This window comes from Tetranychus urticae, chromosome 2 (assembly GCF_039701765.1).
Source record: "Tetranychus urticae isolate SD_2017Ah chromosome 2, NJAU_TeUrti_SD_1.0, whole genome shotgun sequence".
NCBI classification, from domain to species: Eukaryota; Metazoa; Arthropoda; class Arachnida; order Trombidiformes; family Tetranychidae; genus Tetranychus; species Tetranychus urticae.
Genome location: NC_142959.1, coordinates 1,718,044 through 1,730,679, shown reverse-complemented (window position 1 = coordinate 1,730,679; position 12,636 = coordinate 1,718,044). Strand labels below are relative to the sequence as shown.

Below are 12,636 nucleotides of genomic sequence, written 5' to 3'. Positions count from 1 at the left end.
TTTTGAAGTAAAACCTTGAAAAAATTAAGTGAGAACATCACAAAGTTTATTCAAATTCATCAAGAATAGTCAACTTTCGAATGACTTTTTACCTTTTTGAAATTCCTTCGTAGCCAATTTTAATTACAACCAGAGTCCAATCTGATCAAATAATGCCTGTTATTGACTTTGTCACCTAATAAAAAGCTTGAACTTTGATAGCATGTTCAAATATTTAACAAATGCAACTTTCAATTTCCGCGAGCAAAAACTCGAGGAAAGTCATGATTTAATTGGTGGAAGCATCAAAGATCCTTCTATACAGTGAATTAGCAAGTAAAGTAAATGATTGTGTTTACTGCTGAGCCTACGCAGTTTGGCTCAGGTTATGTTACGTGTACTCAAAATGTTATTGGTTCTGGTTGTCGTAATGAACTGAGAAATCGTTGTGAAGCCAAGGGTGATTCGAGCGTGGGACAAGCAAACAATTTTCAACGATATGCTGAAGCTATTGATAGTTCAAATCAGATCAGGATAAGGGTTCTTCAGCTTTTGTCAAAGATCTTACAAAAATGACAGTATGTTAGAATCCTCAAAAAGACTAAAAAATTTATGTTTAGAGGCAAAAGTATTGCTCTATTTATTCATCTACTTGTATTTCTTATATGAGTACAGAATCGAGTGCGATTATTCACACATTCATCAATTTTTGCTTTTTCATTGATGAATTTCATTCATTTCACTTTCATCTTACATTTTCAGATTACCGACAAACCAAACGCTCATTTTTATGTATCGTTTGCTATTTTTCTGTTATTAAATGCTTTCCAAACTGACAAACTTGTTTACAATTTCGTCTTTTCAAACGTTTCTTTTCACTTGACTTTGATTCAGTGTAAAGATTTACTGAGGTAATCTTTGATAAACAGAGAAAGAGCAATGCAGTTGAAAAAATGAATTGAGAAGCAAAAAGGTTTCGAGATTGGAACACTTTTCGCTTGAAAATTTGAACTACTAAAGAAATATTATAAAAGGAAGAAATGACTTCTTTTTCGGTGGCAACAAATTATCAATAAGAAAACTTTTTTCCAGAACTTCAATTTTCTTTCTTTTTTCAGCACACTTTTATTTACATTTTTCAGTTTCTCCAACTTTAAATGATTATTTTCCAAAGTTTGTTTGACTTTACCCAGAACATTATTAAATAAAAAGATTCCTAAATGATAATGAAATAGTTGAAAAAATGATTCCAAGCTGTAATAGACTCTGTTATAGAGCAAGAAAAAAAACACAAATTAAAATTCGTTTTTTCATCCAATATTAGTTCAATTTCACCTTTTTCAATGAACTGTGTATTCGTTGAAAGCTTCGAATTTATCATTTTGTTTCAATCGTAGAATATTAAATTGATATTTCAAAATGAATTCTCGTGATTACTCGCGAATTGCAAGGTTACTGACGATTGCATGTTCATTGCCAGACAAGAAACTTTCAATGATAATTACATGTTTTTGCAGACTCGAGAAACAGTATTTTTGTTTCAACATTTTCTTGGTTCACTCCGTTAGCAAGAAAAAGATGTAAGTCAAAGTAACTATTTCTGTTTTTGATGTCACTATTATTTATCAAATTTTCTAGTTGAAAAAGTTTAACATTGTCAGGAGAAAATCAGGGTTTTTATTGATGTTTATGATGAAAATGATGATGATGATGATAATGATCATGTCAACTTTGTAGCAAATATGGAAATAGGTTTTAAAGGTTTAAAAAGCTGTTGATGTTTGAAGTGAGAAGAGTAAAAACGGTGACGTAAATTTCAATGGAAAACAAGGTAAAGAGAAAGTAGTAGCTTCAATATGAAATTTTACTTGGAATGACATGAAAATGAGTTGCGATACCAAAGTAAAATTTCAAGTTAATCTGTCAAGGTGTAGATGTTGATTGGTTGAAACAAAATATGGAAACTTGTAAAGCTTATTTACTAAAATTCATGTGTTCATTTAATTTTTGCATCAATTTTATAAGATTAACTCTGAGCCTTTTCAAAATATGTAATCAAAAAAAAAAGATAACGTTTGATGGAAAGGATTTAAAATTGGGAATTCGGGAAACTCAGTGATTCCATACCGTTTCGTTAATCAATTGCTTCTATGTAAAATTCATTTATATTTCCGATGGTAAGAGTTATGAACATGTGATTAACAACAAACGATCTGAAAAATTTTGAGTTTTCAGAAAATAACCTTCCAATGTCAATTAGAGGTCAAATAAAGAATTTCAAGAATAACCTTGAGCGTTCGAATTTATGGTTGTTCAATCTTCATGGGCTCATAGGTAAAGTCTGAGGTCTGTAGCACAGACCTAAGCTAAAACGACAAACGAAAGTGGCTCTAGGGTTGCGCAAACCCTGGTTTCTGTATACAACAGAGGTCAAATAATGGACTGAACTGAGTACTGACCAGAAACAGGTTGGAAAAACAAAAAAAGTGCCAGTATAAAAATGGCTATATGGAATATCTGAGAAATTTTCAGCTTGATTTATATTTAATTTGCTTAGAAGTAGCAGTGCGAGATACACATTTTGGTTGGCAAAATAATTTGGATGCCTAAAAATAGCTGATTCAGCAATGCCGCGAAAAAAACATGAGCCCTGAATAATTTGCAAAATTGCAATGATCTTTGTTTAGAGCAACTTGAGTATGCTTTGAAAGATTGTTAAGTCGAAACGAAGTTTGAACATCATTAATCGCCATATACTCGATAGCTCTTCATGTTCTCTGGCCAATTTTCATTACTCTTGACCTCTACACCCATTTCCTTAGTTACTTTAATCTAATCTGACTGAAGCTGGCTCAAATCATTTAACTTAATTTGTCTAAACAATTTGGTGAAACCAAACCTTTTGACCTTTCCCTGTATTCTGGTTTCTGATAACATGAAATAACAACAAAGGCATACACAATACAAATTTTAATGGAAAGAGGAGGGAAACGAAAGAAAATAAAAGGCAAAAAAATAAGCAAAAAAGGAAAGAGTAAAAATGTTAAAAGGTCAGAATAACGTATCAAATTTAATGAATAAATGCAAGCTAAAGAAAAGTTGAACGATGATAAAGAACGATAAAAGAAGAAAAACTTTTCTTCCTTGCCTAAAGACCAATTCCCAATTGAATATAGCATTGCGATTTGATAAGTTGATGATTGATTGATTAGCTGAAACATCTTGAAACTTTCTCTCGTTCATTTTCATCTTAACCATAATGACTTTGAATAAAGACAGAGATTGATTAAAGTAAACCGAAAGTGGCTACCAAAACTTGGCTTAAATCTTTACATGGAAATGAAAAAATGCAGTAAAATCAGTTGCTCTTTATTATTCGAAAAGTTTCAAGCTGAACCGTGAAATGCTCATCAAAGGCTCGTAAAAACGAGAGAAAAAAACAAGTGAATTAGATGAACTCAAGCAAGAAAGAAAATCAAACTCCAGAATTTCTCGTTTCTATCTGATGGAAGCAAAATTTTGGTAAAGTTTCAAGTGACTTTTTTCATCTAAACTTCATGAGCTGAAGATTTTTTTTGCGAAAAAAATCAATGTTTTTTGCTTTTTAATCGATTCACTTTTGCGATAATTTCGTACTCAAAGTTCGTCAACAAGAATTTTCTCTTTTACCAGTTTTCCATTTTCTGGACATGATTGCCTTCTTTGTGGAAGGGCTGCTCATCAATTGAGAGATTAATTGATGCGAAATTTCGATTGAGCGTAAAATGCGGAAATGTATGTTTACGTGTTTATTCATGAGTTGATAACGAAAGAAGATGAAAGCAAATATTTCATTATTTTGATTAACAGGGCAAACATTGTCGACATAATAATGTATTTAGTAGACTCTTAATAGCTTTACGTTATTCAACATAATCAAGGGAAAGCATTTCAAGTGAGTTAATCTGAATACTTATGTTAACTACTAATTATACATTATATCAAAAGATATAAACAATTATTTCTGTTTACTGGAAACCACTGAATCCTTTTTTTTAAGTATACACATGCGAGTTGCTTCTTGTTAAATGCAAATAATTACTTTATTCAACTCCAATTCATTATCCTTGTACATTGAAAAGATAAATTAAAGAGCAAATTGATAGAAACGGAGAATCACATTTACGCCAGTTGAATGTTGATTGTCGATAAAGAACGAAACTCGAGTTTTGTTTCTACCAAGAAAGTCAAATCAAAACTAATACAATTTGCAATCGATAACATTTTTGTTTCATTTTGTCATTCTTGTTGCTTCTGAAATCATTGATTCTCAATAAGGAAACAAAGTCAAAGGAATTACATTGTTTCTGTTTTTCTTGTTTGTACCAGTAAGGTTATCGATGGTGAAAAAGCAACAAAAAACTCAAAAAGGATACAAGAGTCAAATGGATGGAAACAACAAGGTAAAAGATATGTTACCTTTTGAACAAGGAACAATGAAAAAATGTAATATTTCTTTTCATTGTGATTGATGGTCAAAATGAGATAAAGAGTAAATTCAGCACAAAAAAGGTAGACTTTCAAAGTTGATTTGTAGTTGAAAAGAGAACACATTTGATGGAAAAAATTGCAGGGATTTTTGTTCAAATTTCATTGAGAATGCAAACAAGTTAATCAGGACCATTAATCAAGTCCGTTTTGTAAATACAAGATTCGAGTGAAATTTTTTGTTCTATTTTTATGTCAAATTTAGAGCAAAAAAATCTATACAATATATAAAGTCAAAGCATCAAATTTTTGCGTCAAGATTGTGGTCGAACTGAGCGGGTTCTAAGAAAAAAAATTACACAGCGTGAAAGCCCTAATTCAACTACAACGACGAAAAATAGGAAACCTGTCCTCAGAATCTCATGACCTCTGAGAAATTCATGAAAATAGAGACTGGGGGAAAAAATGTAGAATCCGTATTCAATAACATTGAGAGAGGGGGAAAAACTTTTTGTTATTTAGGTTGATGGTTGATTGTTGGACCAGGATTTTATGTAAAACTTTGTCATTTGAGTAAAGAGGAAAGAGAGGGCCGACTTTTTTCACCAGTTTTTTTACCGATTTTTCACCGTATTGTCCACCATATTGTCCACCACTCAATCCAACACATCTACCAAATCAACAAAATCAACAAAATCAAACAACATCACTTTTTAAAGAAACTTTTCTCAACAAAAAAACCCACCACCCAAATCTACCAAATTTTTGACCACTTTGGTGATTAATAGTGGATGTGCTAGATGGTGTAAAAGTGGTCAACATTGTTAATTAAAAAAAAATAAAAATGAAAATAATTTTCTCAAGAATCTGACATTGTGAGTTCTGGATGGTAGAAAATCTTATAAAAATTTGTTTGAAAAAGTGGTGGAAAAAGCCACTTTAAAGTTATGGACAATTTAGTGGACAATTTTGTTGAGAAAAGTTTCTTTAAAAAGTGATGTTGTTTGATTTAGTTGATTTAGTTGCTTCAGTTGATTTGATAGATGTGTTAAATTGGGCGGTGGACAATACCGTGAAAAGACGGTTAGCATGGGTGGTTAAAATAAATTTACGATCAGTCATGATCGTGCCTCAGCTTGTATTTTCTAACTTTGATGATCAAAAAATATTGAAGTGTCCAAATTTGTGCTAATTGGACCAATAATGGTGACATGAGTAGAAAAAGTTTTCAACGAAAAGGTAAAGTTTACTTACGACAATCCTTTTCATCTGAACCGTCATCACAATCCTTGTCACCATCACATTTCCAATCAAAATTGATGCAACCTCCATCAGCACAGCGAAGTTCACCTCTTTGACATTCAACTTTTCCCTCTGATTTGGAGTTGAATATGTAGGACAAATGACGAGAGCAGCAAGTCCATGATATGAGTAATGATAATGATGAAATGAATTAGAAAATGGAAATGGAAAGCAAAAAGATTACATGAAGTAGGAAAGAAAAAAGGACGAAAAAAGAAAATAAGATTTAGAAAATCATTTTTTCTCTCTTCATTTTATTAGGCATTCTAATTCTGTCAGTTGTATGGATAAATGACCCGAGTCAATGTACTAATGAAATTGAGCATCAAAAAGACCATCAATTTGTTGATTAGTTTATTGCCTCCAATTCGGGTCATTTTGATATTTTTGCCTTTTCTTTCTTTTCTTACCACATTTATCTTCATCCGACCAGTCACCACAATCATTATCTCCATCACAATGGTAGGCTTCAGCGATGCATCGTCCATTACGACAACGATATTTACCAGGAGGACATTTTACATGATCCATTGGAACTTTGTCTAAATTGGAAACGAGTGAAAATGCAGAATGAAAATGAGGTCAAAAACAAAGAAAAAGAGTTTTCCAAATGAGAAGCAATTTCCACGAAAATGAATTTCCAATGAAGATACAAGTTTAAAAGATGGTAAATATAAAAGCACCAAATGATGAGTTGGGATAAAATGAAATACAAACATTGCTATATTAATATTTGATACAACTAGAAATCGATGAATGCAAAAAAATAAAGTTCTTGGAATAAATCCTTCCAGGGAATTGAAATTACATGATACCAATGGACATTGTCCTACTTTGATCACCGTTCTTTGTTTACTCTTACTCATGATCTTTCTCCATTTTCTATTTCATGATATTTTCTGTCTTTTCCATTAATATTGTATTCTTTTAAATTATACACTCAATAGACCAAGTTAAACACACACGTAACAAGAAAAGTTGAACGATTTTGTCATTCCATGTTTTGCAAATTCTTTACAAATTCATAGCAATCGCAACGTAATTTAAAAGAAAAGTTTATGAAACGAAAAGAAAAAAATCGTTAAAATTCCAAAATTCATTTTCTTTTCCAAACCTGCAACTTTGCGCAGTTCCAACTTCGAACATTTTCCTCTAGAATTTCAAGGTTATTCAGAGCCATTTTCTAAAGCTTTTGAGAAGAAAAATTCTCTTAAAAATGTAATCTTTCCTTCAAAATATTGAGTAACTTGATTCCCTGTTGAATGCTCATTGAATTTTTCGTTCAACTATTTCCATGCAAACTATCATGGGCATTGATGATGTGAAGAGAGTTTTGTTTACGGATTCTTAATTTGTTGTCTCATCAAAACTGACATTTACTCTGTCAGCCTCAATCAGTTTTTCATCGAGTCGAATGATTGTTTCAAGTTTTTGTTATTCTGTTTGAAAAATGTTATCTGATACAAAATACAGGTTCAACACTGAGCCTGTAAATTTTTATCAATAAACTTGAAGAGAGAAAAATTTAGTTGCATGGTTCAGTGAAGCAAATGTTAATCTTTTCCCATTTTTGTCACTACTTTTATCACCAACAATTTTCATTCCTGTTTTCAGCGTTTCCATGTTGAGCAGAAAGACAGCAAAGGAGAGAAGACAAAAAAAAAGAGTTTCATGAATTGAAGCAAAAACAAGTCGAGAAAGTGATAACAGGCATGAAGAAAGAAAAAGATAGAAACAAAAGTTGCCTGATAACATATTGAAGGGAAATGTGCATACTTCTGTTGCCATTATTCATGAACCAATTTACATGTCAACGTTGAAAATCATTCAGACAATTCAAAATATTTGAAATGGAAAGAAAAGAGTTGAAAAACTTTTTGTCTCCTCGAAAAGAGCAAAAATTGCATTTGATTGAGAAACATTTTCATATCTTTATTCCAATTGAACAAAAGTTTCGACGACAAAAAATGGAAACAAAAAAAAAAAGGATTGAAAACATGAGAAGAAGAGGAAAAAAAGTTCAACTTTATCAAGTAATTGGTTGATGGAGAAGCTGGAAAAGTGAAGCGAAAAAAAGAGAAAATGAAAATGTCAAAGTAAACAGTTGAACAACAGGCAAACATGCAAACAAGAAACTCAATAAAAGTCTGATGAAAGAAAAAAAAGAAAAATGAATTTCTCAGTTTTCGCAAAGAAATGATTTTACAACGAAAAAGGTAAAAGTTGAATTTCGGAAAAGACTCAGTTGCTCGGTCAGTAAAAAGTTTGAAATCTTATCTTGATTGGAAGTTCATTTTCACGTCGAAAATGAAAGAACAGAGAAAATGAATTAATGAATGATTCAATTATACTCCAAGTAAATGGTGCGGCAAGAAAAGAAAAGAGAAAAAAAAGTTGCTCATTTTGCCGATTCAGGTAAAAGTAAAACTCAGAGGAAGAGCTCAATTTCCCATTGAGGAAATGTAATTAATTTCGTTTCTCTCTTCTCACAGAATATAATTTCACATTCATAATTAATGAAGCCCAAAATGAAAAAGAAAAGAGGTTAAATTTTGAAAGCTCAAGAATGTAGTTTCCATTCATCGACCAGAATCATCATGTAATGTAAACCCTTTGGTTGCACACTTTATATGGTAACAAGTAATCAACGAGTAAAGATAATTAACTCTGTGTGTTGTTGAACGATTCATTATGCTGTTCATCAGATTAATAAGATTGTGTGTTGCCTTTACAATAAGGTAAAAAGATGAAAGATGGAAAGAAAAATTTAAAACCAAAATTTGATACAAAACTCTTTTCTATTCCTAAATGATTATTTTATTCATGAATCATCATTTTACCAATTAAATTATGAACGAAAAAAGCTCTTTCTCTTCCTTTAACCAATCGTTCAATAAATTATTGCTAATCACAGTTTTGCAAATTGATGGCAAGTTAACAACACGAAATTGCAATTATCCTATCAATGATTAATTGTGTGCTTAAAGAGTTGAAAGTTTAACCTTAAAGTAAATATTGGATGGCAAAAAAACCAACTTTTCTCTTCTTTTTTCCACTCATGATAATCACAGTTGAAAAGTAAACTGTCTGAAACTTCAGGTAGTAATCAACTCAAAGTTTACCAAATTTCGAGTAAAAATGTTGATTCAAAACAAGAAAAAAAGTTGACTTTAAATTTTCTCTTCTCACAGTCTATCATTTTCATCACTTTATTTGATTCCTTTTTCCCCATTAGTTTTCATTCCAACCTTTTTCAAACTTTCATTCAAAGCTTATTCCATTAAATTTACTTTCGAACTAATTTCAAGTCTGAATATTATGGAAAATATCTTTTTGTATGGAATTAGAAACAAATTGATAAAATTAGTGTTTCTTTAAATGATGGATCAACTAGAATTTTATCATCAAAATTCATCTTTTCGCATTCTTTTAATGCGAATTTTCATTTTATTCAAAAATGAAATTTAATGGATAATTCCTTCTGATCTTGTTTGCTCACAAGTTTTTTGCACTTTGAGAAGCATTACATTGAGCAAAATAATTTGAAAATTTATTCATTTCCAACCAATAATGACATTTTCAATTTAAATTGACGATTTCTTCTCGAACATATTTGACTTCCAACTGAGTTTCAATTCATAATCAATATCCATAAGTTGCAAATTCATGAGTGAGAGGAATGAAAGTTGAGAAATTCTTAATTCGATGGAAATTAAAGTGGAAACCTTTTTAATGGAAAACATCAAAATATCAACAGGGAGTGAATTCACTCCCTTGATACTTACCACAATCGAGTTCATCAGAACCATCTTTACAATCGATATCTGAATCACAATGCCATTGAAGGGAAATGCAGCCTCCTTTGTGGCAGCGAAATTCTGATGAGGCACATGGACGGTTCTCTGTTGGTTCATGGGAAGAAGAGAAGAAAAAAAGGAAAAATGAAAAAATTATCAAGTATTGCAAGAAAAGAAATGATGAAATAAAGATGAAAGTCGAGAGAGAAAAGGAAAGGATGCAATAAAAAACATTAAATATTAATTTCTTTTGTCTATTATTTTGCAGGGTAAAAGGAGCAAAAATGATTGGTTCAGTAGAATGAAATGAAATATGACTTTGTCTTATCATCCAAAATGCAGTCACTTTAATGTTGTCAACTAACGAAAGCTTCTCTCATCTCATTTCCAGATCATCTTTATGAACCTTATCAACATCATTATCTTCATTTTTTAGCTTTCCTCCGACTGTGGGTGAAGTTGAGCTTCTAATTTTATTGATAACATTAAGAGTTGTTGTTTCAATTTTGGTTCATTTTTTAGGTTTTCTGGCTTTTACTTTTTCTCTTTTTTGAGGTCAACAAACATTGAACCATTAAAAGCATTTTATCAACCTTTTATTCCTACAGTTTCATCTTAAATCTTTTGTTTCGCATCTTTCCTTTCAGGATAAATGTCATTGAAATTGAATTTGTAATCAACCTGAAGATTTATGAAAAAAAACTTTCTTTTTTTTCGAAATTTTTATCGACTTGGAATTGAGATTATTTTTAAAGAAACTAAAGAATAATTTCGAGATCTTGTTTAAGGTCAATTTTTTCTTGCTACACTCAATGGAAATGCTCAATTCTTATCCAATCTGTACATTGTCGTGACAATCAGTGATTATCTTGGAATGGCAAATGTTGATGAGATAAACACTTGAGTTTCATGAACAGATTTTTCGATAGTGACCTGTCAGCTAACCTTGCTGTGGACAACAATTTTAACAAGATTATTGGGATTGAATGTCAGTCAACTTCTTGATGAGTTGGATGATTGAAAGAATTATATCGACTCTTGAAGAATGTCTTTGTAAGAAGCGCAAAGAGAGAAGACAAAATACAGGGGAAATTGTGAAGAAAAGAGCAAAAGAGAAAAAAAAATTTCTTCTCTCTTCAAACACTTGGAATAATATGCCAAGAAAAGTGTTACATGAGAGTGAAAAAAAACTCCAAGTGGAAATGTTATTTTTGAGAAGAAGCAACATCACAATGTGATACAATCTTGTCTTTTTTCTCTCAAGACTTGAACATTTTTATTCAACTGATAATGCTGGAATATTGACCTGAATTATTAATATATATTAACTCTTGATTGACACATTTTTTCTCGTCTTTTTTACCCTCTAAACAAATGTTGAGCAGAAATCAAATTTTACTCTAACACAGAATTGCATCTTTTGTTCTGTTGCTCTGCGATTCTTTGGTTTCCATTATTCATGGAGAATCCAATTTCTTTTATTTTTTATTCTCTTTCCAATTCTCTCTTTAATGTTGACCATATTTTCACTTCATCATGTGTTGGATAATTTAAGGTCAAGTTTACCTGAAGATTTTGCATCGTCAACCATTGTGGCTTCAGGTTGAACCGAACAGGTAACATGATAAAAGCTGTAATAAAATAGATGGTAATATAAATACAATTTGATGTAGAAAATTTGCATTCCAAAAAGTGGAAAATTCGATTTTTTCGTTTTTTCGAATTCGTTGTTGAGAGAAGCAAAAAAATCCCAAATTGCGGTGCAATCACAATTTAAATCCAATTGAGAATCCTAAAATTGGCAAAAAAGTGAAGAAAAAGCGAATATTTTTTCCCCTAATATTATTCACTCCCAGTCATTCCCAGTCATTCCCTGTATCATTGGCAATGAGTTATCAAGTTGAATTGTTGATTTCCGTTTCAAAGTGAATTGAATAGTTTTCTCAACTTTAAATCTAATCAAAAATTGAAATTCCAAAAGCACACAAAATTCACGAAAAACACATGAAACTTGGAAAGGCAACACTCAAGGTTTGACTAAAGTCGTGCTGCACTACTGTCAACTTCAATGCCATTATGTTGAGTAAAAGAGTCGATAAAAGCTGATTAAATGGTCGAATTAGCAAGAGTTCAGAAAAGCGAAAAAACTTTGAAACTTGAATTGAATAATTATGTTGACGTCAACTTTGGGTCATTAATTAAAGATGAATTAAAAAGGTAAATGATGATGTTGCATTATTAAGGTTGAATAAATAAGATGAATAAAATATTGAAACATTAATGCATTCCAATGGGAACGAAGCGTGGGATAAAAATTTTCTGTATTAAACAACGAACAAAAAAGGAAAAAGTTGATTTGGAGTAAAAGTTATCAACTGATATCAAACAAGGAGCAAGATGAACATTGGTTGATGATGGCGATTATGGTTAATGATGATAAAGTTTTCAACTGAGCAAACATTTTGAGTTGCAAATTTTTGTTATCAATATAAAGTTGAGATGAGAGTAAACAAGTTAGGAATGAATTTAATTTGTATTATTTAACTTTTCATGATCCATTCCAAGTGATGATAGTTGAGCGAGTAAATAGAGACACATACAAACAAACAATGGCTTAAAGATGCACTCAGCACAAGACAACAATAGTGAACAAAAGAATCAACAGAAAAAGTGAAAAGCAAACATCACAATAATAAACATAATATGAACATGAGCAGATAGATTGTAGAAGATTGAACAACTTTGAAACTTTCGTTTTCCATGAGCATTGATCTTAAAGGCAAAGACGCTTGTAACGAAATGTTAATCAACTTGAAGAAGAAGAAAAAAGTTAAACGAAAAAATCGAAAAGAAATTTTTCTTTTGACCAGGAAATTGATGCAAAAATTTTGATGCAAAACTCTTGTTTTGTCCCAGCTTCTGTTCAGAACTTATTGAGTGAGAACAAAAAGCTGCGAAATTTCAGTCCAACATTTTGTTCAACTCGGATTTTCCAGATTCTGGTAACATTGATGCTGTTGCCATCTAAAGAGTTTCAAGTAAACTCGACTATCGATTGGTGAAAAGAGGTTTTCTTGAAGAGCGCAGATTA

The 12,636-nt window shown here is 31.2% G+C and overlaps 1 protein-coding gene across 1 annotated transcript in view; it reads right to left on the bottom strand.

Annotated features, from left to right (window-relative positions):
- LOC107363723 (low-density lipoprotein receptor-related protein 4-like) overlaps nt 1–12,466 on the bottom strand; it is a 45,979-nt gene extending 33,513 nt beyond the window's left edge. Inside the window, exons 1-4 of the mRNA XM_015930995.3 lie at nt 11,112–12,466; nt 9,534–9,650; nt 6,159–6,290; nt 5,701–5,820 (exon numbers count right to left, since the gene is read on the bottom strand). Of these exons, the coding sequence (XP_015786481.2) occupies nt 5,701–5,820; nt 6,159–6,290; nt 9,534–9,650; nt 11,112–11,229 (487 nt within the window). The 5' untranslated portion in view covers nt 11,230–12,466. The remainder of the gene's footprint in view (nt 1–5,700; nt 5,821–6,158; nt 6,291–9,533; nt 9,651–11,111) is intronic.
- Nucleotides 12,467–12,636: the final 170 nt, after the last annotated feature.